General features: G+C 39.7%; 1 protein-coding gene across 1 annotated transcript in view; it reads right to left on the bottom strand.

The window, feature by feature from the left end:
• Positions 1-391: 391 nt before the first annotated feature.
• eif3ha (eukaryotic translation initiation factor 3, subunit H, a) overlaps positions 392-27,275 on the bottom strand; it is a 28,691-nt gene continuing 1,807 nt past the window's right edge. Inside the window, exons 2-8 of the mRNA XM_026923962.3 lie at positions 23,247-23,403; positions 10,676-10,843; positions 7,599-7,698; positions 5,959-6,108; positions 3,347-3,467; positions 1,781-1,913; positions 392-656 (exon numbers count right to left, since the gene is read on the bottom strand). Coding sequence (XP_026779763.2) covers positions 559-656; positions 1,781-1,913; positions 3,347-3,467; positions 5,959-6,108; positions 7,599-7,698; positions 10,676-10,843; positions 23,247-23,403 — 927 coding nt within the window. The 3' untranslated portion in view covers positions 392-558. The remainder of the gene's footprint in view (positions 657-1,780; positions 1,914-3,346; positions 3,468-5,958; positions 6,109-7,598; positions 7,699-10,675; positions 10,844-23,246; positions 23,404-27,275) is intronic.

The following is a 27,275-nucleotide window of genomic DNA, read 5'->3' on the forward strand; positions in this document are numbered from 1 at the left end:
ACATGATGCAATACATGGACACATACAGCAAGCTTTGCCTTGTGCAGCTTAGGGTTGTATTTGGACAGTGATTGCATTTCAGTGCGACACGCCTGCAACACACTGATGAAGAGAAATACTATGCAATGGAGAATTAGATTTACTTCTGAGTTCACTTCAAGTCAGCGTTTAAATTCTTGAAAACACAATCCCCTGCATTTGAAGCAATGTAAAAACAATGCAATGAAAGTTTTGCTTTTCAGTGTAGCACATTGTGCTTCTGTCATAAAAGAAAAACAAATACACTGCTTTCTGGTTCTGAATCTTCTCCATTACGCATGTAGAGTAAACAAATAAAAAGTGGAGCAGATGGAAACACACCTCAAAAACAAAACACACCGAAGCCCAGCAGTGAGACGTACACAGTTTATTACCAACGCATCCAGTTAGATTCAGAGTTTCCTTCAAGGTCATGGTGCCATGGTTCTAATTTGCATTTGGGATACCTAACGGTGTTGTAAGATGTTTGGCAGTGCACACTCAATCCCCGAACTGTCATTCCTCTCGTCGTTCTGCTCTTCAGCTGCTGTGCTCTTGCAGCGCCTCTGCCATGAAGAGCTTGCCGAGGTTCTGTGAGGTAAACTCCTTCACGTTCTGACAGTAGTTGTTGATTTGTCCTTGAGAGGCGAAAGGAAACATGCATATGTAAATGCTATGCAAATGAGCAAAACAGCATATGCAAATCTCCAGGATCATCTTTAAGAAGAGAACTTGTAATTAGAGGGCATTTAATTACAACTCCACTGGTACTTTACTGGGAAATTCATAGGAAAAAATGTGGGGATTGGAATATAGATGGATGATTCCACGATTGGGCTGCTACTTGTGTCCGATATTTATAAAAAAACGTATGTAAAGTAAATGTAAAAGCCATTTCCAGATAAATAACTCTGATAACATGAATAAAACCTACACAACCTACAGCACTCAAGACAACAGTATTTTTGCCTGTCCCAGTGCACTATAACTACACTTTAACTGAAACATAATCTTTAAAATTCTTCAGAAATCTTATTTCTGCAGTAATGTGTATTGTAATGTGAAACATCCTTTTCTGAGTCATCAATATAATTTCTGAAAAAAATGTACATTCAACCCCTCAATTTGTTCACTCAACCTTGTTACCTGAAAACATTCAACCCTGTGAGATATTTAGAATATTGCACCACTGACACATTCAACAGGACATCGCATCATCTGAATTTCCTGAAGATCATGGGAAGAAGAAAAGCAACTTCTCACATTCTTTTTTCCCTTATTTTCAGTGATGCTGCATGATGAGGTCACTTTGTATGCACAGTCAGCAAAAAAGAATGAGATATTGTTGAGATATGGGTTAATACACTTTGAGTGGTTATATGTTGCTGAAAAACGATTTTAAATAGTTTAATTTTTAAGATTTACAAGGGCTAAATGGCACCACAATCATGGAATCACCCTGATAACAAGCTCCACAAGAATAATAGTTTTTAATGCAGCAACCTCCTGCACTGATAACGTTTCCATTTTAACCAGGATTTAATCATGAAATCTTGTTTTATAAACTAACTACAAAACTATTGGACAATCTCTGCAGCACTTCTTCTCTAAAGCCTCTGGTATTTTGTCCACTGTGAACATGGAAAACTGCCCATTCCCCCTCTCACACCCCTGCAACTGTACAGATGGGGAAATCAATGACTGTAAGAGAATAAAGGGAGTGTAATTGGTTGTGAATGGCTGCAATAGCCCCTTCAGGCACCTGCGATGAGGAGTGTGTCCATGCGCGGAGGAGGTGGTGGGGGTTTGAACATCTTGCTGATGTCCTCCTCCGGCAGCAGCGGTTCTCCTCGACTCTGACGCTGGGCGTTCTCCTGCTGTCGCCTCTGCAAGTACTGCAGAGAGAGAGGGGGGAAATCAATTAATTATAAAAGATGCTGGATTAAAACACCCTTTTTCAGAGATGATGTCTATTCCAACTACTGAAATCTGTGGGATGCTGAAAGAACGAAGGAGCTGGGCGTAAATAATTCACTGAGAAAGAACAAGAAGAGAATTTATAAACTGGCATTCAGACTGTAGACAGAAAAATGGACAGGCTACAAGGTACGTCTTCATACGTGCATTTGAAAGCCTTGGAGTTAATTAATTACTAAAGATCTCACTGTGTTTGATAAAGGCCTTTCGGGTTGAGCCTGATTCGGTGTTTGTTGAATGCACCTGTGACTTCTAGTCATATGCACAGGAAGGGCTTATATCCTGGTTAAATGTTTACAAATGTTGATAAATCCAATGAGTTTTTTTTTTTTTCTTCCATATTCATCCATGGCACCAGGTTTAATATTCAACATTATAGTAAGTAAACAGAAGAAGATAACACAGGAAATAACTTGTTCCAGGACATTAAATATAACACTAAATAGACATAAAAAAAAGTGTAAAAATGTTTTATTTAATTCATAAAAACCTGAGTTGTTGGCAATTTACTGTGGTTAACTTTAAGAGAAGGAAAAATAAAAGGTTGGTGAGGGAACAACTGTTTATAGGTGCTATAATGCAAGTGATAACATGGACTTGTTAAATGTAACTAAATAGAAAATAAAAATTGTCCTTTTTTTTTAATAAAGAAATTGTTCGTATTGTCAAATTTCTGAGCCTTACACGTGATATGAAACAATACGAGACGATTTCAGTTCAGTGAATAGATATTTGATGATACCTCTGCAACTGTTACAATATGATACGATTCGATACGATCATGTGACCAGCTTTGTTCAGAATCTGGGGTCGGCTTACTGTTCTTCTGCGAACGATGATGCAAGTTATGGGCAAATCACCTTGCTAGCTTATTTACACATTCATCTTATTGTCCGTCTTTTCTCAATAATAATTGATTTATAAACAATTAGAATCTATAACAGTCTGTTTATGATTGTTGCTTCGATTAATTTCAATCTTTGCCTCTTTAATTGATGCTTCAATGCAAACCGTCTGCCACCATATTTTCCTTTACCTGCGCGCCTCATCGTGTTTTATTCTGTACCTAAGTGATGAAGCAGAGGAATAACTAAAATGACACAGCAATCTGCAGAGAATGATGTGAAATTGCAGACAGAGTGACATAAAAAGTGAATTTCTCAGCAGTCTCAGAGTGGTTCAGATGGAGAGACATCAAGATCCAAATCAAGAGACGTGAAATATCCTAGATAAAGCGCTTTCCCAGCTAAGTCTAAAACGTTCCTAATTAACCGGACACAGCATGTATATACTGGCATATGAAGAGGACTGATGTGTAGAAAAGCTGCTGAATGAAGGGGAGAGTGAATACCTGGTGTTTCTGCTGCTGCTGCTTGCTCAGGTTGCGGGAGTACGTGTTGTATTTGACGATATCTTGGCTCATGTCATCGACACGATCCATCAGCAGCTGCAGGCTCTTCTCCAGATGGTTACTGAGGAAGCAGATCGACACCCAATTAAGCAAAACGAATGGGGTCTGATAAATGGTTGACTGACCGTTCAAGACTAATGGACCTGTGTTTTGATGAAATGCACGATGAACACTTCGCAAATCAAAAGCTTGAGCACACGGAATTAACTCGGAGCGCTTGATATCAAAACCGGACTTCCACATAGTTTCTCATCTATTAATCCATGAAATGTCACACATCAGCCTCTATTCCTTCCTGTGCTTTTCTCGAGTATTTCCATCTTGGGTCATACACCGTGAACATTCTCACTTCTACAAAACACAAGAACATTTATTATACGCTTTCAGGCTTAGTGTTTTTGCACTTCCACGTTCGCTCCATCGACATTTGGCATTTAACCAGACAACAAAAGGGCATCTCTGTACACCACAAGAGTGAAATTACGCTCTGAATACATTATCATTATCTGACTGATGAAAGGAAGGCGGTGAAATTCTGCGTGCAAGCCTATTACACACACCACGTCTTCAAATGCTTTGATTTCCCAATGAAAGCATCATCCGGAAAGGAAGAGGCTCTATTTTCGTTCCTGTTTTTCACCTTCCAGGTTCGTGTCTGTGATGCAAATTAAGTGCAAAATTAATTAAAAGAATAACACACACTGCGTGACGAAGCGGAGTTACTCTTACCATAGAACCATAGTTACTGTTTATAGTTATATTTAATGATGTGGAATGTAGTAAGTTAGTTCCTGTTATAACTTACATTATAGCAGCTATAAACTAGTGTTCCCTCATCAGCCTCTCCTGAGGTTAATAACACCAAAAAAATAAATAAATTAAAAAAATTAAATAAATACAGATTGTCATGTTACCAAGAAACAGCAAAGTGTAAACTGCTCTGTCCTAAAGAACTTCCTGTGTCAGAAAACTTACTGTTACAAAGCACTGACACTGGAGACTCCTTCCAGAAATGTTATAAACATCTCCTTACAGAAAACGTCACCATGTCAACAATTACACGCCATTCTCTGTTTTTATGAAAGGAAACAAAGTCACATCCCTTTGTAAGTTGTTCCTATAGAAACCTATAGACATTAGAACAAGTGAATTAATATAAACCTTTGATTTGCCTTGCAGATGGAACTATTGTCAGAGCCGCTGTTACAGAAAATGAATGAGTCACAATATCTGCCAGTTCACTCAGGCTCGTCTCTCGGCTTGTGGATAAATACACTACTGTGAGAGCACCCTGTTAAGCTTTGGAGATGAATAACACTGTCTGAGGCATTCTTCAAGGATCTGGTTTTATGGGCCACGTTTGTTTTTGTCTAATAAGGGCTAGGGTATTGATTAATTTTCTATAATAGCAGCCCTGATAATAGATCCTGCTGCAAGGCAAGTCACAGGTTTATATTAATGTGGCAGTTGTAATATATTATCATTTATCAACTAGAGTAACATTTAATTTACTGGAAATTGTATGGTGGAGACTCCACATTAACACACTAAAAAAGTGTGTAACTGTTGATTTGGTGATTCCTTCTGTAAGGAGACGTTTATTTAACATTTATGGAAGGAGTCTCCAGTGTCAGCGCTCGGTAACAGTGAAAGGTAAAGCTGTAACTAAGTTTCCACAGGAAAGCCTTCAGGAGAGAGGGACTTATGGGGTTTTCAGTAACATGGCAAGCTGCATTTTTGTGTCTTAAATTCAACAGAAAGAAAAAAAAAGAGGCTGGTGAGGGAATAATTGTTTTATAGCTACTATAGCGCAAGTGACAACAGGAACTAACTTGTTTCATGGACATTCCACAACATTAAACATACATTTATATTGATAAGAAGTATGACGTTGTTCTTAATAAATTAAAATAAAAAAAAACTGCTGTTGTGTAAGAGGAATAAAACACTTTGGAATGTGCCGTTATAGGAAAATAATCAACTTTGGAGTGGTAGTAGTAACTACACACACACACACACACACACACACACACACACACACACACACACACACACAGAGTGAATATCATTTGACCACAAACAGGGCATTCTTTGACTTCCCCTTGCTTCAGTAGATAATCTCACTGGGATACTGTAGACTTGCTCCTAAAAGCTGCTGCTGTAATCGTAAAGACTGTCCTGTGCTCATCCCAGGACTCACTCCAAATCTGTTCATACTGAACATCCTTTCAACACACTTAGTACTGTTTGTCTGTACTCTGTTACACATGTACTGTAATGATACAGTATAATCTCACTATCTGGTGACACCCAGAAAAGCACATGTTCCATTCTGAGTCTGGTTCCTCTCAAGGTTGTTAGTTATTTTTTCCTCACCACTGTCACCTCTGGCTTATTCATTAGGGATCTCTGGATTTCTGTAAAGCTGCATTGTGACAACATTTATACAACTAAACGTGTCATACAACTAAAAATCGATTCTTTCTGCTGCTTCTTTTAGTGTCCTCATTTTTGCTGAAGGTTAAAATATATAGAAAATAATTAACACTGACCTGCTGGATAAACTGAGTAGTTCGTGTTTGTCAGCCAGAGTGCTCTTATCCTCCAACTCCCACAACAGCACGCTCATCAGATGAGAGTTCTTGATGACGATCGGCACTTCCTCGAACATGACTTCGTAGCCAATGTTCGCTTTCTTCAGCCTGAAAATAAATCCAAATGCATGAGCTTTAAAACATTTTCTGTATTAACTATAAAGAGCGTTAACTAAACCCTGCTGTTCATCTTGATGAACGTAATGAAATCTCATTTGCATTCCAAGCTTATTATATTCTACAAATCAACAATCTCTCTTGGTTGATGAATGTGGCAGATCCTAATATCTTATTTGGCACAGGGCACTCAGAGCCAGCAAGATCAAGGTCAGGAAAAGGGGTAAGAAAAAAAAGTCCAGTGTAGTGGCTTTAATATTAATGGAAGAATGCTGTGTACCAGCAGCCCATTCAGCTCTATGGAAAAAAAAGGCCACTGCTTAAATGTGAAAAAGTTTCTGTCCTTCCTGCCGCTGATTTCGGACCTAGCTGTCACTCCTTCGCTGTTATTTCATCCTAATACTCTTGCGCAATTTAAAAAGCAATCACCGTCTGCCAGTGAGGCCAGGGGAAGGCGTGAACCGCGTGGCCGAGATTGATGACTAATCCAGCACAGTCGGCTCGAATGCCATTATTTTTTTTAAAAGTTCCTCTCTGATGACCGACACCACAGGGGGTAAAACGCGTGCTTTTTCACTTTGCTTACAAAGTAAGACAATTCCAAAATAGGCCTGTAATAACCTTAACCTTTCATTATTTGCCTTTTAAAATATAACTCAAAAAAGGCAAGACACTTCAGGTGAGTACAGTAATTTTTTAAAACAATAAATATCACTATGAATATCTGCCTGTTGATTGCTGATGTTCTTACAAGTAGTTTTTGTATTGGATTTTTTTTTTTTTAAACTTGACACTGACGTATGCAAATCAGGCTTCCTCTTATTAAAAGTACGCATAAATTTGCATACATAATAAAAGCAAAAATCTAGTCTTTGCTGTTGCTAGAGTGAAATAGAATATCTATTTATCTCTGAAAATACTTTCAAGAGAAAAAACGTTTGTGGGAAAATATTTGTATAAAATTTCATTTTATGCCTTTTTCAGTATAAACACTAGAATAAATCGAATATAATCAACATTCTCAGATGAAACTCTTCTAATTCTAGGTTATAATTAGGCATATGAATGTATAAAATTTGAGGAATGCAATTTTGGTTCTAAATATAGAAAAAAAATTTTTTTAAGGAAAATGGTTTTAAACATTCTATTTGGTTTAATATGATTTTTTTCCACTTGAGTGTGATTTATAGAAGAAACTGTGTGACTATTATAATGACATATACTGACGTGTACAGTACATCATAATGACTCATGCATTTATATTATACACACACACACACACACACACACACAAACACATATACATTATTTATGTATCTGAATACATATATATATATATAACAGGTATGCAATTTACTCTTAATTTACTTCATTTCTAAATGTAGTGTCTTGTCTTAAAGAAATGTACTGAAATAATTATGTATGTGTACGTTTGTTTGTGTGTGTGGGTGTGTGTGTGTCTGTTTGTGTGAGACGCCTACCCTTCTGGAGAAAAGTCTTTCTCTTTGCAGATCTCCATCAGTTTCGGTGTTAACCTGTAGGCTTTGAGGGACAGAGAGCCTTGCGCCGTCTTGATGGGATCTACAAAAGAGAAGACATTGCAAAGTAAAGCCCTGTGCTTTCCTTTCTATAACAGTAGCCATTATATCGCTCTCTAACTCTTAACTCATGGCTCTTAACGCATCTGCAAACCCGGCAAGTAAACTGTGTAAACAATGATGTGGCTGCCTGCAAGTCAGTGAAGTAAGTCACAACAGTCTTTCAAAACTAGTTTCAAAAATGCTCTCTGCTATCAGACATTTACTCTGACTCTCACTGTAATCACAGGTTTCTCTTCCTGAAAACGGCTTGCAATAAAAAAAAGAATCTGTATCACACACTGCCTTGTCATGATCCTTGGTTATGAACTCTCCAGGAAACCAGAACACCTGAATAGCAGCTTGCTTGCTACGAAGTAAGGAATAAAACACATGCTGTTATAGGAAAATAATGAATGACTGGATGGTGTGATGAAGCGGTAAGAGCAGTAACACAAGTCCTGAAGTGTTTTATTCCTCTTGTACAACAGACGTTTGTCACAGATTACAATTTTTATATTATAATTTGTTTATAGTTACAGTCAATGTTATGAACATGAATCACATTATTTCCTACAACAGCTATAAACAGCCATTCATTGGCAGATTCCTTTATCGTTCCTGATGTTAATAAGGCAAAAAAAAAAAAAAAAAAAACCACATCACGTCATTGTACCGAGAAACTGTAAAGTGCAAACTCTCCTATGGTGGAAATCTTACTGTTACAAAGTGCTGACACTGGAGACTCCTTCTATAAATATTAAACAAACATCTCCTTACAGAACAGGCACCATATCAAAGGTTAAATTTTTAATCTGTTTATCATCTTTCTTGGATTCCCTATAAATTAGGTATAACTATAGAAACAAAGCATTAGAATGAACATGACTGTAAACCAGTGACTCGAACGTACAGCCAGCACTACTGTCTGATCTGCTTCTGCCCAATCAGATTCGAGAATTCAACAGTGCTGTGATGTAAAAAATATGCAAAATGATCGGTCGGTCAAAAAGGGAAAAATGACTGAAGCAAACATCTTTCTCTTTTTCCCCCCCACCACACAGCTTAATTCATGTTTGACAATCCAATCTTGAGTATGAGAAGTAAAGGTCAAGCAGCAAAGGCTTTTCTGCTGCTTGAGAAGAGAGGCAAGGGTTATAGCGATTGCCACGGGGTGGCACAAAGGGCAGCTCTCCAACAGCTTCAGTAATTGAGTTGTGCTGAATTAATTTTGTTGTTGTCAAAAGACATGAGACACATTTTTACAGTCCTCATCAGCTTTGCCACGCATAAATGATTGGCTTTTGCTCTGAATACGAGTCCATTTTTAAAAAAGCCTGTGCCACAAAAACCCATCAACCCAATGTGTGTGTAACAACCTCAATAGCCTAAATGGACTAAAATCTGTCCTTGGCTTCTTTCACACTGGATGCTGAAAGGCTTGTTTATTTGGTCCTTTAATATAACAGGTTGTATTATTGATGCATCTTAAATGTGTTGTGATTAACTGCATCACTCACACATCAGCTTCCTCTCTGGAAAAGACTGCAAGATTAACAAAACGGTATCAAATGTCCCTAAAGGCCTGAACACACCACTCCTGCCTAATGAACTCTAAAGAAAGTGGGAAACCTAGAGCAATTCGGAATAAGATTAAATATTCATAAATGACTGCTAAAATGTTAAAAGGAACTGCTTGATCAAAAATGGCTAACATTTGTGTGGCATCTGGGGAAAACCCATCAGATGTCCCTGTGGGGGTTTGGGGGTGAGGCTGGGAACTTGGGGTGTGGCTGAAATTTGAGGGTGTTTTTTTTTCCTGTCTATAACATACTTTGATAACTTTAAGAGTCCAATGTTTTTATTTAATCTAGGCTATTTTTCTATCTAGGAGTCGGTTTAAACACTCCTAATCACTTAATCACTTCCTCACACAGTGAATGTCATAATCAATCACAGGTTTTGATTAATCAATCACAAGTCTAATCAATTCAGGTTGTAATCAGATACCAGCTGTTGAAATATCCATGATGCTCCTGCACCGCAGTCGGAATTAAATCTTTAAATGCAATTTTCTCCTTTTTCACTATTTCCAGTAGTTTTCAAACTTTATATAGCAGAAAATTTTAACATTTCACCATGTGAAGAGTTTTCCAGGCTGCCACACATTTAACAAAAGCTAATAAGCAAGTGTCAGCACTTTTGGTCTAATTATGTCATTAATATAGCCACCTCATGGTTTGATACATTAGTACTGATGAGACGAATAGTAATCATAGGGCAAGAATTATTAAGGTTGGACAATTTACAGTATGTTTTTAATAAGAATTTTACTGTAATGTGCAAATTTTTGAGAAAACCCAAGTCACCTCCTGATCAAGTTTCAGGACCAGTTTATGAACTGTTTGAATTTTGGGAACTGATTCTGGATATTGAGAGGATCTGTTCAGATGTGAGTCAATGACCGACATACCCTGCTCAACTACGTCCAGTGAAAACTGGGAAAAATCAGGAAGCAGATCCCTAGCGTAGATGTTTTTTAATGCAAAACAATAGCGCTTAAATTTTAGATCAGTCCGAATCATTAATTAATTAAGTTAGCCAACATTCTGTGCATCGTTCCCTATTTTACATTAATGCAACATGAATTTTCAAAGAGGTAGCGCTATAATGGTGGAGGTCGGGCGGATGGATCGTAAGAATTTACGGCCCTTAAAATGAGTCCAGCGGGCAGTGAAGGGCTGAGAACACCTGCTCTAGAGTGTGTTCACCAAAATTTCAGCCTCCACAGAAACCTGCGAAAATGTGCAATGCCAAGTCTTTTTACAATCTGCTTAAGGCACCAGCTCATAAGTCGTTAATATGGGAACTGAATGTGCAGGTGCTTCTGTTTGCACCCCAAACTATAAATCACACTCCCTGGAAGGAAAATGTTACCTCAGCAGGGGAACTCGATGATCACAGAGATCACAGAGTCTTACCGTAAATAAGCACCACGGACTCCTCGATAGCGTGCTGGTAGCTGAACTGGGAGTCCAGCAGAGCTCGGCTCACGAAGGAGCCGTAGTATGTGGACTGGTACCAGCCGACGTGGAGGTGGTCGATGTTGACGTGACGGAGACTCCTCATCATCTCCATCTGGTATTGAACTGAGAGAGCAAAACGAGATAAAAGATAGAAGATATGGAGAAAAAAAGAAAAGGAATAGAGAAAATCAATTCATAGTAAAACCAATTCATAAGTAGAAAATCCTAGCAAGCAATATTTTACTACAAAAAGCCTAGCATATGCTGGTGGACGAGACAAGCATCATATAGAATACATGTATCCATGAATCATGTCATGTGGTAGACAAGCGTTGCAACAGTAATCAAGTGTGTGTGAGGCTTTGAATCTGTAAATGATAAATCTCATAATTTAAAGCTCAAATGCCACTGCTCAGATCATGGTAATGTGGATCAATACCTATAAACATATCATTTATCAGAATCAATAGTAAAACTGCAATAAGGTCATTATAATGCACAAAGCGGTGTGATTAAAGGCGGATGGACAGTGAGAAGATGTGAGGTGAAAGACAATGAGGGAGGTAGTGAAGGCATACAAATGAAAGATGACAAGGACGAGGTGACAAGGACACACCCGAGCAAAGAACAGCCCAGAAAGAGACAAGAAATAAGACAGTAAACAAGTGCATTCCCAGATAAATAACCACCCATCCATGTTCCAATAACGCACCTCCTAAAAGAGCCTCCGATTTGGAACGGCACCAGATGAACGGTGTGGATGGAGAATCTTGCTGTTACAGAGGCATCTTTCAGGCTGTAATCAGAGTCCTGCTTAATTGGCTGTGTCTAGAGTTTATGGGCAGCCATAACGAAGGGGAATAAGAAAAGGAGCCTGAGGCGAGAGCGATGAGGACCTGCAGGATGCAGTGAATGTTTATCACACTCCTTTCACTGAAGTACACATGCAAATAAATGGAGCCTGGTGCATCCTGTTTCTATTAGCTCAAGATGGAAGGGGCCAGAAAATGCTCCGATATTGGAAAACAGATGAGAGCAGGAGAGAATGCTATCAGCTCCACAGGAAAGGGCAACTAGGCACAGCTTACATCAAGATTAGAGTGAATCTGACTGTGCTTAACACTACGTTCACACTAGCAAGGGACAAGTCGCTCGTCTCGTTTCACTTTTGGGCGTGTAGCGTCAGCTACCGTTTTTGCTTGTGGGTGTGGCCTGTCCAGTGTTTTTTTTTTTTTTTTGAAGTTATGTTGAGAAACGGTAGTAGCTGTGAACAGCTTCTAAAGCTAACAGCACAAATTAAATGACGCACTAATCAGTGAAAATTGGTTAGTTGACTTCTGTCACATGCACAGCAAGATAACTGTACTAGGTACATATACTCACTGGAGGTTACCTACGATCTCTGCTACTTCGTTTCAAGCTTTATTTTTCTTCATAATGTCTCTATACACATTAAGTGAGAGCTGTATATGACAAAATAAGATGAAACCATGGATACAGGCGTTTCTTCCATTTTTGAGCATCAAACAGTAAATATTAATTAACTGCAGGTAGGAACTAAAGTTGTGAGTGGAAAACTTTTTATGTGAAAAATTACTTCTTTGATTAAAAAAAAAGAAAAAAAGGGGGTGCAGTGGCTTGCACCAGCAGAATATGACCTGTTGTAGCCTAGTTCGAACACCAATGGCCACCATGATCAAGTTTACGGGCCACAAAAAAAATAACTGTTGCCCCAAGCAGCATGGTTCTTACGTAGCTTTAAGTTATAACTTAAAACTTACACCTACCGTTAACATCGCATATATATTGAGATTACTGATTACTAAAATGTCGTTGTTCCACGGGAGCCCAAGCAGAAAACGCTCAAAGAACAGACAAAGTAAAATGGATAGATAATAGAAAAAATAAAATGGATGGATTGTGTAAAGGCACAGTGTATTTGGAGAGATAGACCTTGCTTGAAGTAAATGTTACACTGAAATAGATGCTAACTGGTTCTTTCTGTCTCGATCATGGATGTAGTATTTCCTGTTTGTATCACATAATGTTTCTGATTGGCTGGTGATGGTGAAAATCACTGTGCAATATGGTTTTGATCATTTTATGTACTACTGGTTACAATGTACCTTTCTACCTTTCTAAAATTCTACCGCTTTTAGTTTTAAACTAACATCGTTTTTTTTTCATGGTTCACAACACACGTGAATCATGCCCTCACTGAATTTGAAAGCAAGTGCATGCAGCTCATTGCAGAGAAATCTGCAGAGGTTTGTGAGTGAATCATTATGAATCATTGAGGCAAAAGGATGAAATCTGAGCAAAATTGAACAATAAGCCTTTGAACATGAAAGTAGGAAGAATGAAAAATCAATTCTAGAGAGATTAATCTTAATATTCAACCTAATATGCTGATGACTATGAGACCACTTCCAGGTCAAAACCAAACAATTCAGAGACAATTATCAATTCAAAACAGTCACATCTTGCCAAACAAACAATTCTTCAATATTACAGAAAACAGATGCGGGCTCGTCTGTTGATAAGGGTTGACTGAGATGCTTACATCGGTCTAGGCTCGATGAGATCCTGTCAGATAGAGCAGCATTATATATTGAGTAAGGGGATGAAAACATAAAGATTGAAACTTTATATAAAAATGCACAGCTGCCACAGTCACAGAGGAACTCATATTGCCATCATATGCATCCAGACCAGATCAGTGCTGAAGACGTCAAGATTAATACATCAAGCTCTGAATCGTCTTCACAGTAGGTTCGCATACTGATATGGTTACTTCATGTCAGAACGTTCAGTTTTTCATATCTTGTGTGCAGACAGCTGGATATCTCCTTTTTGCACTGTTTAGCATATTCATGCAAGTAATGCGATGGGAGAAATGTTTCTTTTTCCAATCTTGCCAGATGTTGCAAACCATTAATATGGTGCACAGAGTGAACTTTAGCACCACGGTTTTGCTTTAGTGATTTCCTGCATGCCCACACAGCTTCACAGCCCAACAGCTAAACTCACCATCACCCAGGACTTGGCAGTCCAGGAATAGGAATGAGGAAGAGAGAGGCAATTTGTCATGAAAGTCTTGGCTGCTTTTTGATGAGTGGAATGTGTGGAAGTAAAGACTTAAGTCATGCAGTAGAAGCTGAACAAGTGATGCCAATTGCCCAGCCTTGACAGGCACAGGGGAAAAAAAAAGACTACCATCTGCTTTCATAAGTAAGCTATATTGCCAAAATGTTGCAACAAAAATACTCCCATATTCTTTATGCTTGCGTTAAATCAGAAACCTGAAAGTTCTCACACTGAATGTGACAGCCCACAATCTTTAGTTCTATAGCAAATAAGGTGAAAGGATCACCAGGATTTAAAGCATATAGACTTATTGCTAAACCTCATTCATAATCTAAGGCAGCCAGATTGGAGGTAATGAGCAATCGCACCCTGAGATCATGACCACCTAAAGGGATTGTGTTTAATGAGCTTTTAGGAGAAGAATCCTCCAGAAAAGTCCAAAAAATAAAAACTACGGGGAAGCAAGTAGTGAAATTACATTTGCATAACTTACACCAGTTTCCATTAATCAGCTGCAAGGTTACTATTTCAGGGTAAAGTATTTAGGGCTTTATATGTACTCTGGACTTATTCTGGAATTGTATAGGGGAGAGCACCATTATCAGTCTCTTTTCATGTGCTGTCTTCAGTTTTGCAAAACAGTTAACAAAAGACATCAATTTACTGTTTGTATCTTTACTTTAGTGTTTCTATACTTTAGATTGACAGTCTGAATGCCTTCTTCGTGCCTAATACACTATATGGCCAAAGGTATGTGGACTTCTGATCATCACACCCATATGTGGTTCTTCCCCAGACTGTTGCCACAAAGTTGGAAACACACAATTGTATAGAATGTCTTTGTATGCTGTAGCATTAAGATTTCCCTTCACTAGAACTAAGAGGTCCAAACCATGTTCCAGCATGACAATTCCCCTGTGTGGTCGATGAAGACATGGTTTGTCAAAACTGGTGTGGAAGAACTCCAGTGTCCTCACAGAGCCCTGACCTCAACCCCACTGGAACGCCGACTGCACCCCAGACCTCCTCACGCAACATCAGTGCCTGACCTCACTAATGCTCTTGTGGCTGAGTGAACACAAACCCCACAGCCACACTCCAAAATCTAGTGGAAAGCCTTCCCAGAAGAGTGGAGGTTATTATGACAGCAAAGGGGGACTAAATCTGGAATTGGATGTTCAACAAGCATATACTGATGTGATGGTCAGGTGTCCACATACTTGTGGCCATCCACTGCATCTAGTATTGGCACTTCTTCATGAAAAAATGGCTATAGATGGTTTTGAAGACCACCATCACTTTCCCTGGTATGGTGAAATAGTAAAGTCCTGCCAATCATGTTGCTTGTGCTCCAGCCCAGGAAACAGATGTGAAAATGGTGTACTTCAACTGCAAGAAAGATCAACCAAAAATGGTGGTCTGCAGTTCAAGCAGATCAGAGATCAACCAACAATCTGCTTTCTGGACTGGGATACAAGTAACATGATTGGTTAAACTTGTTATGTTTCCTCCTGTATCAAACTATGGTCAATTCTGGATATGAATCACACCAAGTATGAAAGTAATCTGCTCCCGGATTACCCACAAAGACAGGACCACACGCAGAAAACAGCTTTCACATACCAAACGCTCAGTGCAAGTAGCCACAGATCCAAAAAAAAAAAGCACAAATAAGAAATCAGTGGCTAAACACTAACTGGGGAGTCAAATGTAGTCATTGCTATTGCTATTTGATTTCGGTCTAAAGACGTTCGTTCCCACATGTCTCAATTGCAAAGTCACACCGAACTGAATAAACACATTGTGAACTTCCCCGCAGTTGGGTAATTTATTCTCTTGATCTTCATTCAAAGCAGGAGTCTCATTTGATCATTTTAGCTGAGCGAGAACACAAAGCTGAGATTGCACCTCTATTGTAATCCGTTACTGCCGTCACCTTCAAAGAATTTCCAATGAGGCGCTGTAATTCGGCAGCTTTTGGGTACGACAAGTAGTCTAGGGGCAACTTGACCCACCCCAAATTACTTAGACTGTGTAGGACTACCTTGGGAAATACATTCATTTCATGATACATTGGGCTCCGAGTAGGAGGCAAAAAAATCATTCAACTTGGACAAGTGCTGCCTTTTGTTTTGTTGCTGAACGCAGTATAGAATTCTTTTCTAAGAGTAGCACAGAAGCTGTAATTCATGTGAGCTGAGTGATAAGCATGGTGTCAAGTGGGACAATAATTGAGAACCTTTTTTTAATCCACCGCAATTGTGTACATCCAGGTCAACCGCCTATTTTAAGGGGCAATTAGGTTCATCGCATACAGAAATAGTCACCACTCTTTGCAACTGCAAGGTGTTACATCAGGAATGGACAATGTTCCTATTTCTATTTAAATGGAAATTAAAACTTCAGTTTATATTACATTCAATGGTAGAATGGACCAGATATTGAACCTTATCATATGGGGAAACTTTCCTACTTCCTGTACTCAAAAAACCAAGAAGCTGCAAGCTAGCAAGAAAAACTTTGGCCAGAATGGTCAATAACCTTTGAGCAAGTCCCCAGTGTTTAATTACGTACAGATTACTTCTGTCAATCAGGCAGATCCCTAGACCTGAACTTCAGTTAGAGCTTCAAGTTGCATTACCTCACCAAAAAGTATCTAACTGCAAAAATAACTATTTGGAGCAAGTTACATTAAAAAAATATCAAATGAAAACTGCTTTTAAGCAGCAAAAACCAATAGGAAACATTTTTTCTGGTGGATATACAGAAGAAAAAAAAAAATAAAGAAGCCCACTACATCAACAGCCGACTGAGTCACTTGTCCATCAAGGAATGACAGATTAAAAAAAAAAAAATTATAGGCCGGAATTTGCCTGTGCTGGAAGTCCAGGTAACTAATTTGTCCACCCATGTGCATTATCGATGATACCAGCTAAGACTGGCAGACGTTTCTGTTATTTAATGGCTCAAACAGCCAAGGAACCTAACACATCCTGCCTTATAATTTAGCAATTTATAACACGCACACTCCCACACATAGATTAACTGTCACTTTATGTCACGGTACCTCATAAAATGCAGTAGGTTTTAGCCAGTACAATGCTAATCTCCTTAATGCCAAGAAGTGCATTCTTCAGCTCTTACTTATTTAAAACCAGCACCATACACACAACCCCCATGTTAGTCTTTTCCATTAAAACCCAAACAAGATTAACCCTTAAGTTCTTGTCTGATATTTAATCTAGAAAAATACAAGTCTTTGCTTTTCATGAATTGTTAAAAAAAAAAAAAAAAAAAAGCATCACTAAAGGAAACTCCGCTCCCTATAGAACCGCGGCAGTAACTTACAAACCCCCTCAATATCAGGGCAACACAAGAAATGCATGAGCTGTACCACTAAATCACATGCATTTCATTGCTCGGACTGTTCCTGCTAAAGCTATAAATATCAAACTGTACCATCAGAGCAAGGGCATGTGATTTTGTCTGAGCAGAAGCGTATTCATTTAGGTGGATCTGAACATCAATTCAGGCCTTATTATCAGGAGAGCAATCTAAGCAGAAAGGCCACCAACATGCGACCTTGGGAATGAGAAGCGAAATAAAAGGAACTATAAATTATGCATGGACCCCTCTGCACTCGCAAACAACAATTCTCTAATTTAATACAGGAGATGGCCAAGCCTGCAATGTCATCACACCGTGGAATAAAATAACAGTGTTGAGTGAATGACAGGGGATCAGAGTTAAATGACAGGTTGTATCAGAGCGAGACTGCAAGCGATGATGGTGTTCAGTGTACACAGCACAGGATGCCCTAGAAGAACCTCTAGGCTGTTGTGGCATGTTGGAATGGATGGTCAAAGCTTTAAATTTGCTGCTCTTTCGTCAGGACAGGGAAGAGAACCCGGAAGGCAGTTAATCATTCGTTCCTCACCTTGTAGACTTCAGAGCGTGTTTATGTCCTCCGCGAAGCTGAAATTTTGCTCTGCAAATATCCACAGTTGCAAACATTTAAAACTCTTTAACAGGCTTGTGCGTATTCCATGAAACGGACTTATTTGCAGCTGTGATAAAACAGCAAAAGGAAAAGAAAATACAAGAGGCAAGTCTAGGATTTGGGCTTCATTTGCATTTAAAGGAAATGGGTTATAAATCATTCATCAATCAATTTCCATGGCTACACAGCTACAAAGTGTTTCATATGCTTAAAAACCACCAGCAGATGTGCAATTTCTGATTCCAACAAAGAATGGCAATTGGAGTCAAAACAGGACTGATAATTAAATCTGAGCTACTAATTTGTCTGTACTTTTTGGCCTAGGCAGTAAAGTTTCCGGGCAACCAAAACACAGGATTGGGCATGCACACTAGGTTAGCTAATGAGCATTATATGTAAATATTGTGATGTTTCTTCAGGAGCCTGATGTCGATATTAACCACCCATCTCAAGATAAATGGAAATCCATGCCAGTTCCCTCTTCTCGAGTGAGAGAGACCATCATCAGCAATAACTCTGTATTAGGCAAGTGCAATTAATCAAAGATTAATCATTATCACAATTTGGAGTACAATTAGCATTAATGCATGCACATAGCCACAATCTTCCTAGCAGACCTCCGGTTTACCTCTGTTAATTTGAAATAATTACCGTCATGCAACAAGAAGGAGGAAGGGAGCTTTTAATTGTTAATTGCATGACCCTGCCTTTTGCCAGAACAACGTGACTCATCCTGATTGAGTATTCAGTAATGTAGACATCAGTAGGAATGCATCAGGCAGTGAGAAGGCATGGGAAATGGAGAAAGGGTGAAAAAGAGCAGCTGCCTCTGAAAGGAAATATTGCAGGGACTGCAGGAGGACGTGCTTGCCTGTTGCGACTGTTTTTGTGACATCTGATATGACTCTGCTGTTTATTTCGATCTGCAATCGCCACATCAACCCAGCACTGCATTTAACAACCCCACTAACGAAGACGGATGCCAAGCATACACAGGTTTCTCTTAACTGAGATTAATTGCCACTAATCTGTGATGCCTAGTGAAACACTGAACAAGGCAGGGTGCAGATCTCTCTATGCAGCCATAAGTGGGGAAAAATTAGTCCACTCCTCAGCCACCTGGAGCTGAGAAGAGCCAGTGCTTGAGAGACAGTTCAATTCCAGCCACACAAAGATTTGTTAAAAGATGACTAGAGAAATGTGTGTGTATTGGACATGTGTTACAATGCCAGCCATTCAGCCCTTGCCCAATTTTCATCCTTCTCCTATCAGGTGATGAGAGAAATAGGCAGACAGGGGAGAGAAGAACAGAAGGGGAGGGGGATTATTCTACCAGCAAATGGTGGCCCAGTGCATATCTGCAAATGGTTGATGATTTCATATTTCACACTCAATCTGTACATAGCATCTCTGGTGAATCTCTAATGACCAGTAGGATTTTGAGTGCAATAGACAGAAAGTTCAACAGGATTTATAGTGGTACAACATCAGAATAACAAGCACACATACTCCACTCCGAGGTGTTTGTGGTCTACCCAAAAGAACCTCAGTATTTTTTGTCTGGTGTTGTAATTAAAGCTGTTGGATGATGTCAGGTGCCACGCAGCTCTCCAAACATCAGCTGCTTCAGCTTCATTTCCCTCCCCCCTATAGTCAGTGCACTACTGCATGTGAGGAAGAAGAGGTAGATAAAACCAACAGCTTCAGTAGAAGCTGACTTAATAATTCAGTATGTCACACAAAGGAGATGAGCTATACAACTTATTCCTCACAATACATCTTCATGACAATTTCCAGGGTTATATGGCAAAATCAAAATGGCAGTTACAGTCTGGTTCACAGCATTTCCTCCTTGCTTGTGTCCTCAAAAAAAGTGACTGGATACCAACATTTATTTGCTTCAATAAATTTCCTATGTACTCCTGCATCAAGAAACAAAATGCCGTTGACTTCGGTAGGCAACTGCAATATCTAACAAAAACTTTTTAAACTGATCCACACTTGTTCGAGAATGGTGAGCTGTCAATTTAAAGATAAACAGCTTCACAGTGTTGGGTGGGTTCTTCAAGTTTGGCATATCATGCTTCAAGTCCTCCATCAGACAGATAAAGGCAAGTTATGGCACTGCTAAAGTGAGATTCATTCACTGGAGCTTGTTTCAGGTTCACTCAACTCCTAGGCGATATTGAAAAAATATATTTGCTACCTTTAGACAAGGGTTTTCCATCCCATAATTTGCAAATGAAGGAGGTTTGAGGTCAGTTTCAGTTGTTTGTACTTGAACATGAAAGCCAAAAAGTGGCTTACATTTCCATAATAATGGGTTCTGCATCAATTTCAATAGATTAAGTAAAATTTAACCTTTTATTTTCCAGCCATTTACAAAATACACACAAACGAGTAGTAGTTTGACAAATTAGCACCCAACAGACCCCACAAAATTTCTTATTTTTAATAAAATGCAGTCATATCTAGACTGAATATATTTTCAGTGTTCTACAGTATACCCACATGGGTTTATTACAAGACTTAATTGAGGACATTTGTCCTGCTTCTCTAATGTGCTGTTTGTTAAAGGTGTTCCATGCTCAGGATGGTGACATATGGATAATTACGTTTCCACTACCCTCACTGTTGAGAGCTGGCCCGAGTATCGGAGAAACTGCAAGGTTTTGTTGTTGGAAACTGGCCCACCAATTTCTCATTGTGCAAATTCAACAGGCAGCTTGTGGAGGCAAGGTGGCACTACTCATTCCTGCTAGATATTATTTAAATGATAAATGTTAGAATTTTTGGATCCTAGAATTTCCTTAAGGTCTCAATACAAACTTGATTACTGCTACAAGGCAGAGGCTCAAAAAACATGAACATCTCTCACAAAGTTTCATTATCTCCCAATGAAGAAGTGGAGTTTAATTCCAGTTAGTAAAGCACTTGTCACTCCAGCTGAAGGCTTTGGTGTGGTTGTCCAGAGATACTCAATTAATTACAGCTCGATTGAGGAAGAGAAGGGTATAAAGCAACCTGCCAAAACTTTGCAGAGGAAAAACTCCAGGAAGGTACCAAAAGCCTTTAATAAACCAAGCTGTTAGGGGAAAAGATCCAGAACCAGTGCCAAACCTCCAACATCCTATTTCCCACTTAGGTTCAAGCTGGAGACAGCCATCATGAATATCATATGATTTCCTGAGGTGTGTGTGATGAGATCTGCGGTTTAGAGGTCAGCCCGAAGCTAAACTGCTTCTCCAAGTGTTCCCAAAATTCTCTCGTGGCAATGTCGAAACCATACCAGGTTTAGATCGTCATATTTGAGCCAGGCAATTAAAAGCATCTAAAAACATGAAGACGCCTGAAGACGACACTGTGGTGTTGTGGATAGTGTTTTTGCCACACAGCTCCAGGGTTTGGTTCGATCCTGAGCTCGAGTTATTGTCTGTGTGCAGTTTCACATGTTCCTCACATGTATGCATGCGTTTCCTCCGGGTTCTCCAGTTCCCTCCCACTTCCCAAAAACATTCCAGTAGGTGGACTGGCTATGTTAAATTGCCCCCAGATGGGCAAATGTGTATAGTACCTTGTGATGGACTGGCATAGTCACACCTTGCACCCCATGTTCCTGACACAGGCCAGGATAAATCAGTTACTAAAGATAAATGAATGAATACTGAAGGACACAATCCACTTGTCAAGGGGACACACTTTCATCCTAGTCTGTGTGTACCACAAAGCTGTTCTGTCTGGGAACTCTTAATAAATAGCTTGCATCCAACTAAAGGAACCAAACTTTCAGCATCTGTGCCCCATAACCAAGGTTTCCAACCACGACACACACTCACACACCAGGGACCAATAAACTCACTCAATCAGTTAGGGCTGCAGAAGTTTGCAGACATTTTGATTTGAGTTAAGGGTCGATGATCAGGCTAATGTACACACAGATTTTTGTCGGCCAACTGCCCATTTAACACACTGCTCTTACAAGGCACAAACTCTGGAATGAGTTGAGCTCTGCTTCCTGGCTCGTCAGTTTGGGGCTTCATGTTGAAATGGCAGTGCAGAAACCGGAAGTGCAACACTGCCACCTTTTGAGAGGCAAGGAAAATAACTGCCACGGAAGGATTAAAAAGAATGAAAACCTGCCGCAGCAGCAGGCACTGAGGCATTTCTCTTAGGCTGGGGAGAATGATCACAGCAATAACGAAGTCCTCTTACTACCTTTACATCTGCTATCATGCTCACAGGAAGCGAAGGAGGTGGGAGGGAGAGGGACAAAATTATGAGCTTCTGTGAAATCTGTCATTGAGCCAAGATGACTGCCTCAGCAAAAAGCGGCCAGTGAGACTGATTTTAAGTGTGATGGACTGCTAAAAATAGTGCTGGGGCAGACTGTAGTCTGCCGGCCTATGAATTATGACTTCAAAATCAAGTCAAGAGTTGAGGTTTTTAGTCTGCCTCCTTAACCAGAACATTACCAGAAGTCATTTGGATGTGATAGGAGTGCTTATAATTTCTGCCTTGATATTAATCAAGAACTAATTTGTTGCTATCAACATTTAGTAGTGCCCAAACACCAAACAGATATTGTTTTAGTGATATAAATAACAAACAGACACTATATCTTCTACTAAAGGCATGAGATAATGCCATGGTTCTATAAACATTTGTCCCTTGGCACCCACTTTCAGCTTGGCCTTTCAGTTCTTGACATAACTTCCAGACTGCTGCTCATTAGTGATACTGACCGTTGTTCGTTTAGACAAGCTCTAACAGGCAGTCTGGATCAACAAGGTTGTTTCCCACCCTCAGAGAGCTGGGAACTTGACCTCCCTTATAGGGTTGGTCTGTCAGAAGGCTGGAACTAAATAGCGGTAGCTAATCGCATGACCTACTTGTGAGTAAAAGCCTGCTAAAAATATTATAATAATGAAGTAAAATGCCAGCTTTTTTATTCCTACAGCTTTCATAATGATGCAGAATGCTGGTTCACATTTGGTATACACAAATATGTTGGAAAATCTTTTCTTTTTTTTTTTCGAAGTAAAATAAAGGTTAAAAAGGCAATTACTGTTGATATTTAGAAAATTAATAGGAGGAATCAATATGCAAGCTTCATTATAATGAAAGTGTGAAGCAGCTTTTTGGCTTTTCCCTGCAAATGAGTGATGACCCAAAGCTGGAGCACACTTATCACTTTAACCTGACTCACATACTTTTGTGAAATGATTGTGCTGAACTCTAAATCTGGCTGGCAAAGCAAAGCCAGAACTCAAGTTTCACAAGACCACATCTCCGATACTTACCGTCAGGCCACTTGGGATGTGGCACGTGTAATTAAAAACAGCTATAGCTGATAACAGTACACTTGATTCTGATATAAGCAATCCTTCTGTGCTCAAACCTAACCATATTTGTCCTGGCAACGTCTGAGATCAGGGTTACCTTCGTCAAAGTCTGCATCGTCCTCTGTGTGCTGGGGAAACGGGAAACAGTTGGTGATCTCCAGGCGGTCGTCAACCACCAGTCCCAGCAAGACACCCTGTACCAGCTCGCTGCCCTGGCCCTCCTCCTGGTAATGCTTTATTATCTTTAGCACCACCTGCAGACATACACACCAAAGATGCTTAGACACTCAGAGGGCACTGGAAGCTCAATATATGCAAGTATTAGTACAGAACATATGTATGGACAATAAAGTTCATATATTTAGATTAAGTACTGTACATGAAAGTGGCTTTATAATCATATCTGGTTTAAGGGAAAGAGAGAACCAAATGTAGGAACAAAGGAGAGGGCATGAAGAGGTTAATGGAAGCACAACTATCCACACTATGTCATTACCCTCCCTGTGGGGTAGCTGCCCTCTGAATATTGGTGCTGGGGCCTCCGGCTCTCATAATCTTACAGTTCTCAGACCTTTTAACATGCAATCAAATCTAGCAGGATGCAGTTTACTTTCCCTTTAACCTGACAGAGCAGTGTTGTTTTAGAGATCAACATGTGTGTATGGTCTTCTTAAGTCAAACTTGGTCTGTGGCAGTACCTACCTGACACATACAATCAGAATATCAATTCACCCAATATCTGTCTAATGCTAACTCACTACCTCGCTAATAAAAATAAACCCAACATCATCAAATTTGGCAACAGTCTTCATTTTGTTTGTTTTGCTACTATTTTATGAAACAAAAAAACAAACGTGGTATAAAAATGAACATAACACTACGCTATTTCATTAGCTAGCACTAACCAGCTAATTATTACAAATAAACCTTATCTAGGCTAGCACTACCTAGACATGTTTTTCAGTTTTGCTTTGGCTGGAAGTCCAACCATCATGGGCGTCTGCGAACTTGGTATGCAGTAGAGGGTAGAGAGCGCTTTCAAGTGTTCAACTTTCAAGTGTTGAATTTAGCTTCACGTGTCTCAAAACAAGCACATGCTAGACTTCACACTCCTTGGTTGGTTGCTGTTGTGCAATAAGGGGGAGCTAGATAAGGGGTCGGAATTGATGACTAAAATCAGGAGGGAATGGGGTAAAAATCCTCCCAAAATCATTGCACTGGTCGGTATGACTGTTGGTCCAGTATACCAAGTGTAATTCATCTTAAGGTCTGCTTTTAGTCCATACCATTATTGAATACTTTTAGATAAGCATACAATATATTACACAAAACTACAAAATGCCACAAATCAGTGTCTTTCCTGTACTCCTGTAGTCTTTCCTGTACTCATCAAAAACTGTCAAAAACCTCAATAGCCACATTCTGGTCTGATGTGATGGCACAATGCCAACCAGTTACACGAGTTCTTAACCTAACTAAACTAAGTAGTGATTAGTAAAAATAAGAAGAAAATGCCTATAGGCCTATTAGCCTTGAGACTACTTGAGATTGAGGACTAGCCTCCTCACAGGTTCCCAGTTCTTTTCAGGATAGACAGTAGGCCAAACCTATGACGCACAACAAAAGCAGCTTAGCACAATCCCTGGGATCAAAGATTGTTCTGAAAGCCTGCAGTTTTCTCTCTGCAATCCTGAAACGGGCTTTAAGGTCAAAACGAGCCAAAAGGTCAACTCCCTCAGAGCGCAGACCAGTCGGAATAGAGCTGGCAATTCAGAAAAGGGGGCTGTTGGCTAGCCTAGAGAGTTCACAACATTAGTCAAACACCTGTTTCCCTAAATGAAATGGATGATGCCGCAAAATACACACGAAGGCCAGCGCTGCGATCACAGGGTCTGACCAGAGTGTGCATCTGTTCCCAATTTACAAGCATATTATCTTCAAACAGCTTTTGGGAAATGCACAAACAACAGGATATAAAAGTAAAGAGAAGCCAATTTTCCTGCTTATTAGAAATGACATGTCATTTGCATCCAAGCCATTCTTCATGCTAAGGATCAGTCCAATTAGGCTGTGATTTGCCAGTCCATTTTGCTCTCTCTCTTTTTGCTCTCAGTTTCAAAGCAGCCAACTCTTCCATACAGCGTGGTAGTTCCAGCAATCAGAGCACAGTACTTGTGTATGAACCAACTACAGTTGGTCCAGATGTACATATCTTCATGCATCCTGGTCAATTCAATTTAGATGCTGCAAGATTGGTAAAGAGTTTGAATGTGAAAACACCTTCGAATGATGTAAACCTTTGGAAAATCGCTTATAAGGCATTTGAATTAAGACGTTCCATGAAGTCAGACTTCAAGCTAATACTCACTGGCTGCACCGAGAGCTGAAAGAGTATGCAAAGTAAAAGTCTTGGCTTATATTTAGGCACAGATGCTACACGACTTTCAAAATCTCAGAATCTCTGTACTGCTATTTTGTACAGAAAGAAGAAAAATATGGCACAAATGTGGAGAAAGGATTGGTTGGGGAGATGTGGTCAGCAAGGATTGTCTGTTCTGCAAAGAGAATTGGAGGTATAATGAAAAGAGTTGTAGCGATTTGTATATGGTGCGCCACCAAACAAACATGACATGCCAAATAATTTCTAAAATACGAAACATTATTGTGTTTACATTTTGCCCTCACAAATAGACATATGCTAAACTGGATTCAGGGATCTGCTGCGCGTGAGAGTTGATGAATTTGATTTCCTCTCAATCTCTCATTGGCTGTTTCTCATCATTGTTATTATTACATGTCACAGAGGTGCTCAAGAGGACAAGATTCATTGCCAAAAATATCAAATGTTTGAAATAAAGCAGCTAAAATCTCATCACTAAACAGCTCATAGTATTCAAGTGGTCATCACGGGGGGAGAGATTTGTTGTCATGGGGTAGGGGAGAGTGGCTGTGTCATGGATTCCCAAAATTAGCCTGCAACAGGAAAATCCTGTAGTGTACATTTGGCATTAATGACCAAACACCACCTCTATCCCCTCCTCCACTCTTATCCCTTGATGACTGATGGAAACAGATTTAGCGAAAGCGCACATTGTTTGTTCTTCCAGCCAGTCTTTCCTGCCACCTGCGCTGTGACAATTGAGACAACACACAGAGTCTCACATGTTGGCTAATGATGCCTATGAACGCTGCACACATGCCAGCTGTATCTCAAACAGTCTTCTCTTATGCCTCCTGCAGCTCTCCTACAATCATCTGTACAAAAAAAGATGATTCATGGTCACGATTTAAGCTCAGCAACGGAGTGATGCAACGCACAGAATCGACTGCGCTCCAAAGGAGGAGTGAATTATTTATTAATCACATTCTCCAGATCCCCATCCAGCATACTGTACTGTTCTAGCCATCGAGAGAATGGGAAATTTTAATGAGGATTGTATGTTGAGTCATTTCTAGGGAATGTAAATAGACTATAATCTGAAACAACATGTGTGATGTTTACAGAAATGTTCGCAAAGGTGTGTCTAAAATGTGTTTAACAGTCTCTATTTGCATTAAGGTAAACATGGCCATGTATTTTAATGCAAGTCTGCCCCCTGTTGGTCATAAGGAAAAATGCACAGCACCGACTTGGACCAGTTTATTTAATCATCAATCATCTTGTGGCTATAACAGCAGTGATAAAAGTAGGTGCCATACATAGCTTCTTTTGACATCTCATCTCAAGTTTCATTAACAGACCACACAATCAAAACGGCATTTGAAACAGCCCATGCAGGTGCATGAGACGAAAACAAATGCAGCAGGAATCTGACGCAAAAAATGATGTGCACGACAACCTTCTTCCTCCACTGATGTATGAAATCTGATCACAAGTGGTCAGTGGAGAAACGGTCAAAGTGCCAGGTGCAAATGGCTGCATGTTTCAGCTGTCTGCTTGTGATCGGATAACTCGAGATGGATGTTAATCTAATGCCCTACTCACACTCGGTATTACGTGAAGCATAGTTTAAAGTCCCCATGAAATGGCTTGAGAGCCGCAGTTTGATTCTGCGTGTCGACATATCGCGTTTTAGTCAGAGAGACTGAATTGCAGAGATAACGCCACACCCCAGCTGAATCTAAA

Source organism: Pangasianodon hypophthalmus, chromosome 22, assembly GCF_027358585.1.
Source record: "Pangasianodon hypophthalmus isolate fPanHyp1 chromosome 22, fPanHyp1.pri, whole genome shotgun sequence".
In the NCBI taxonomy this organism is placed as follows: Eukaryota; Metazoa; Chordata; class Actinopteri; order Siluriformes; family Pangasiidae; genus Pangasianodon; species Pangasianodon hypophthalmus.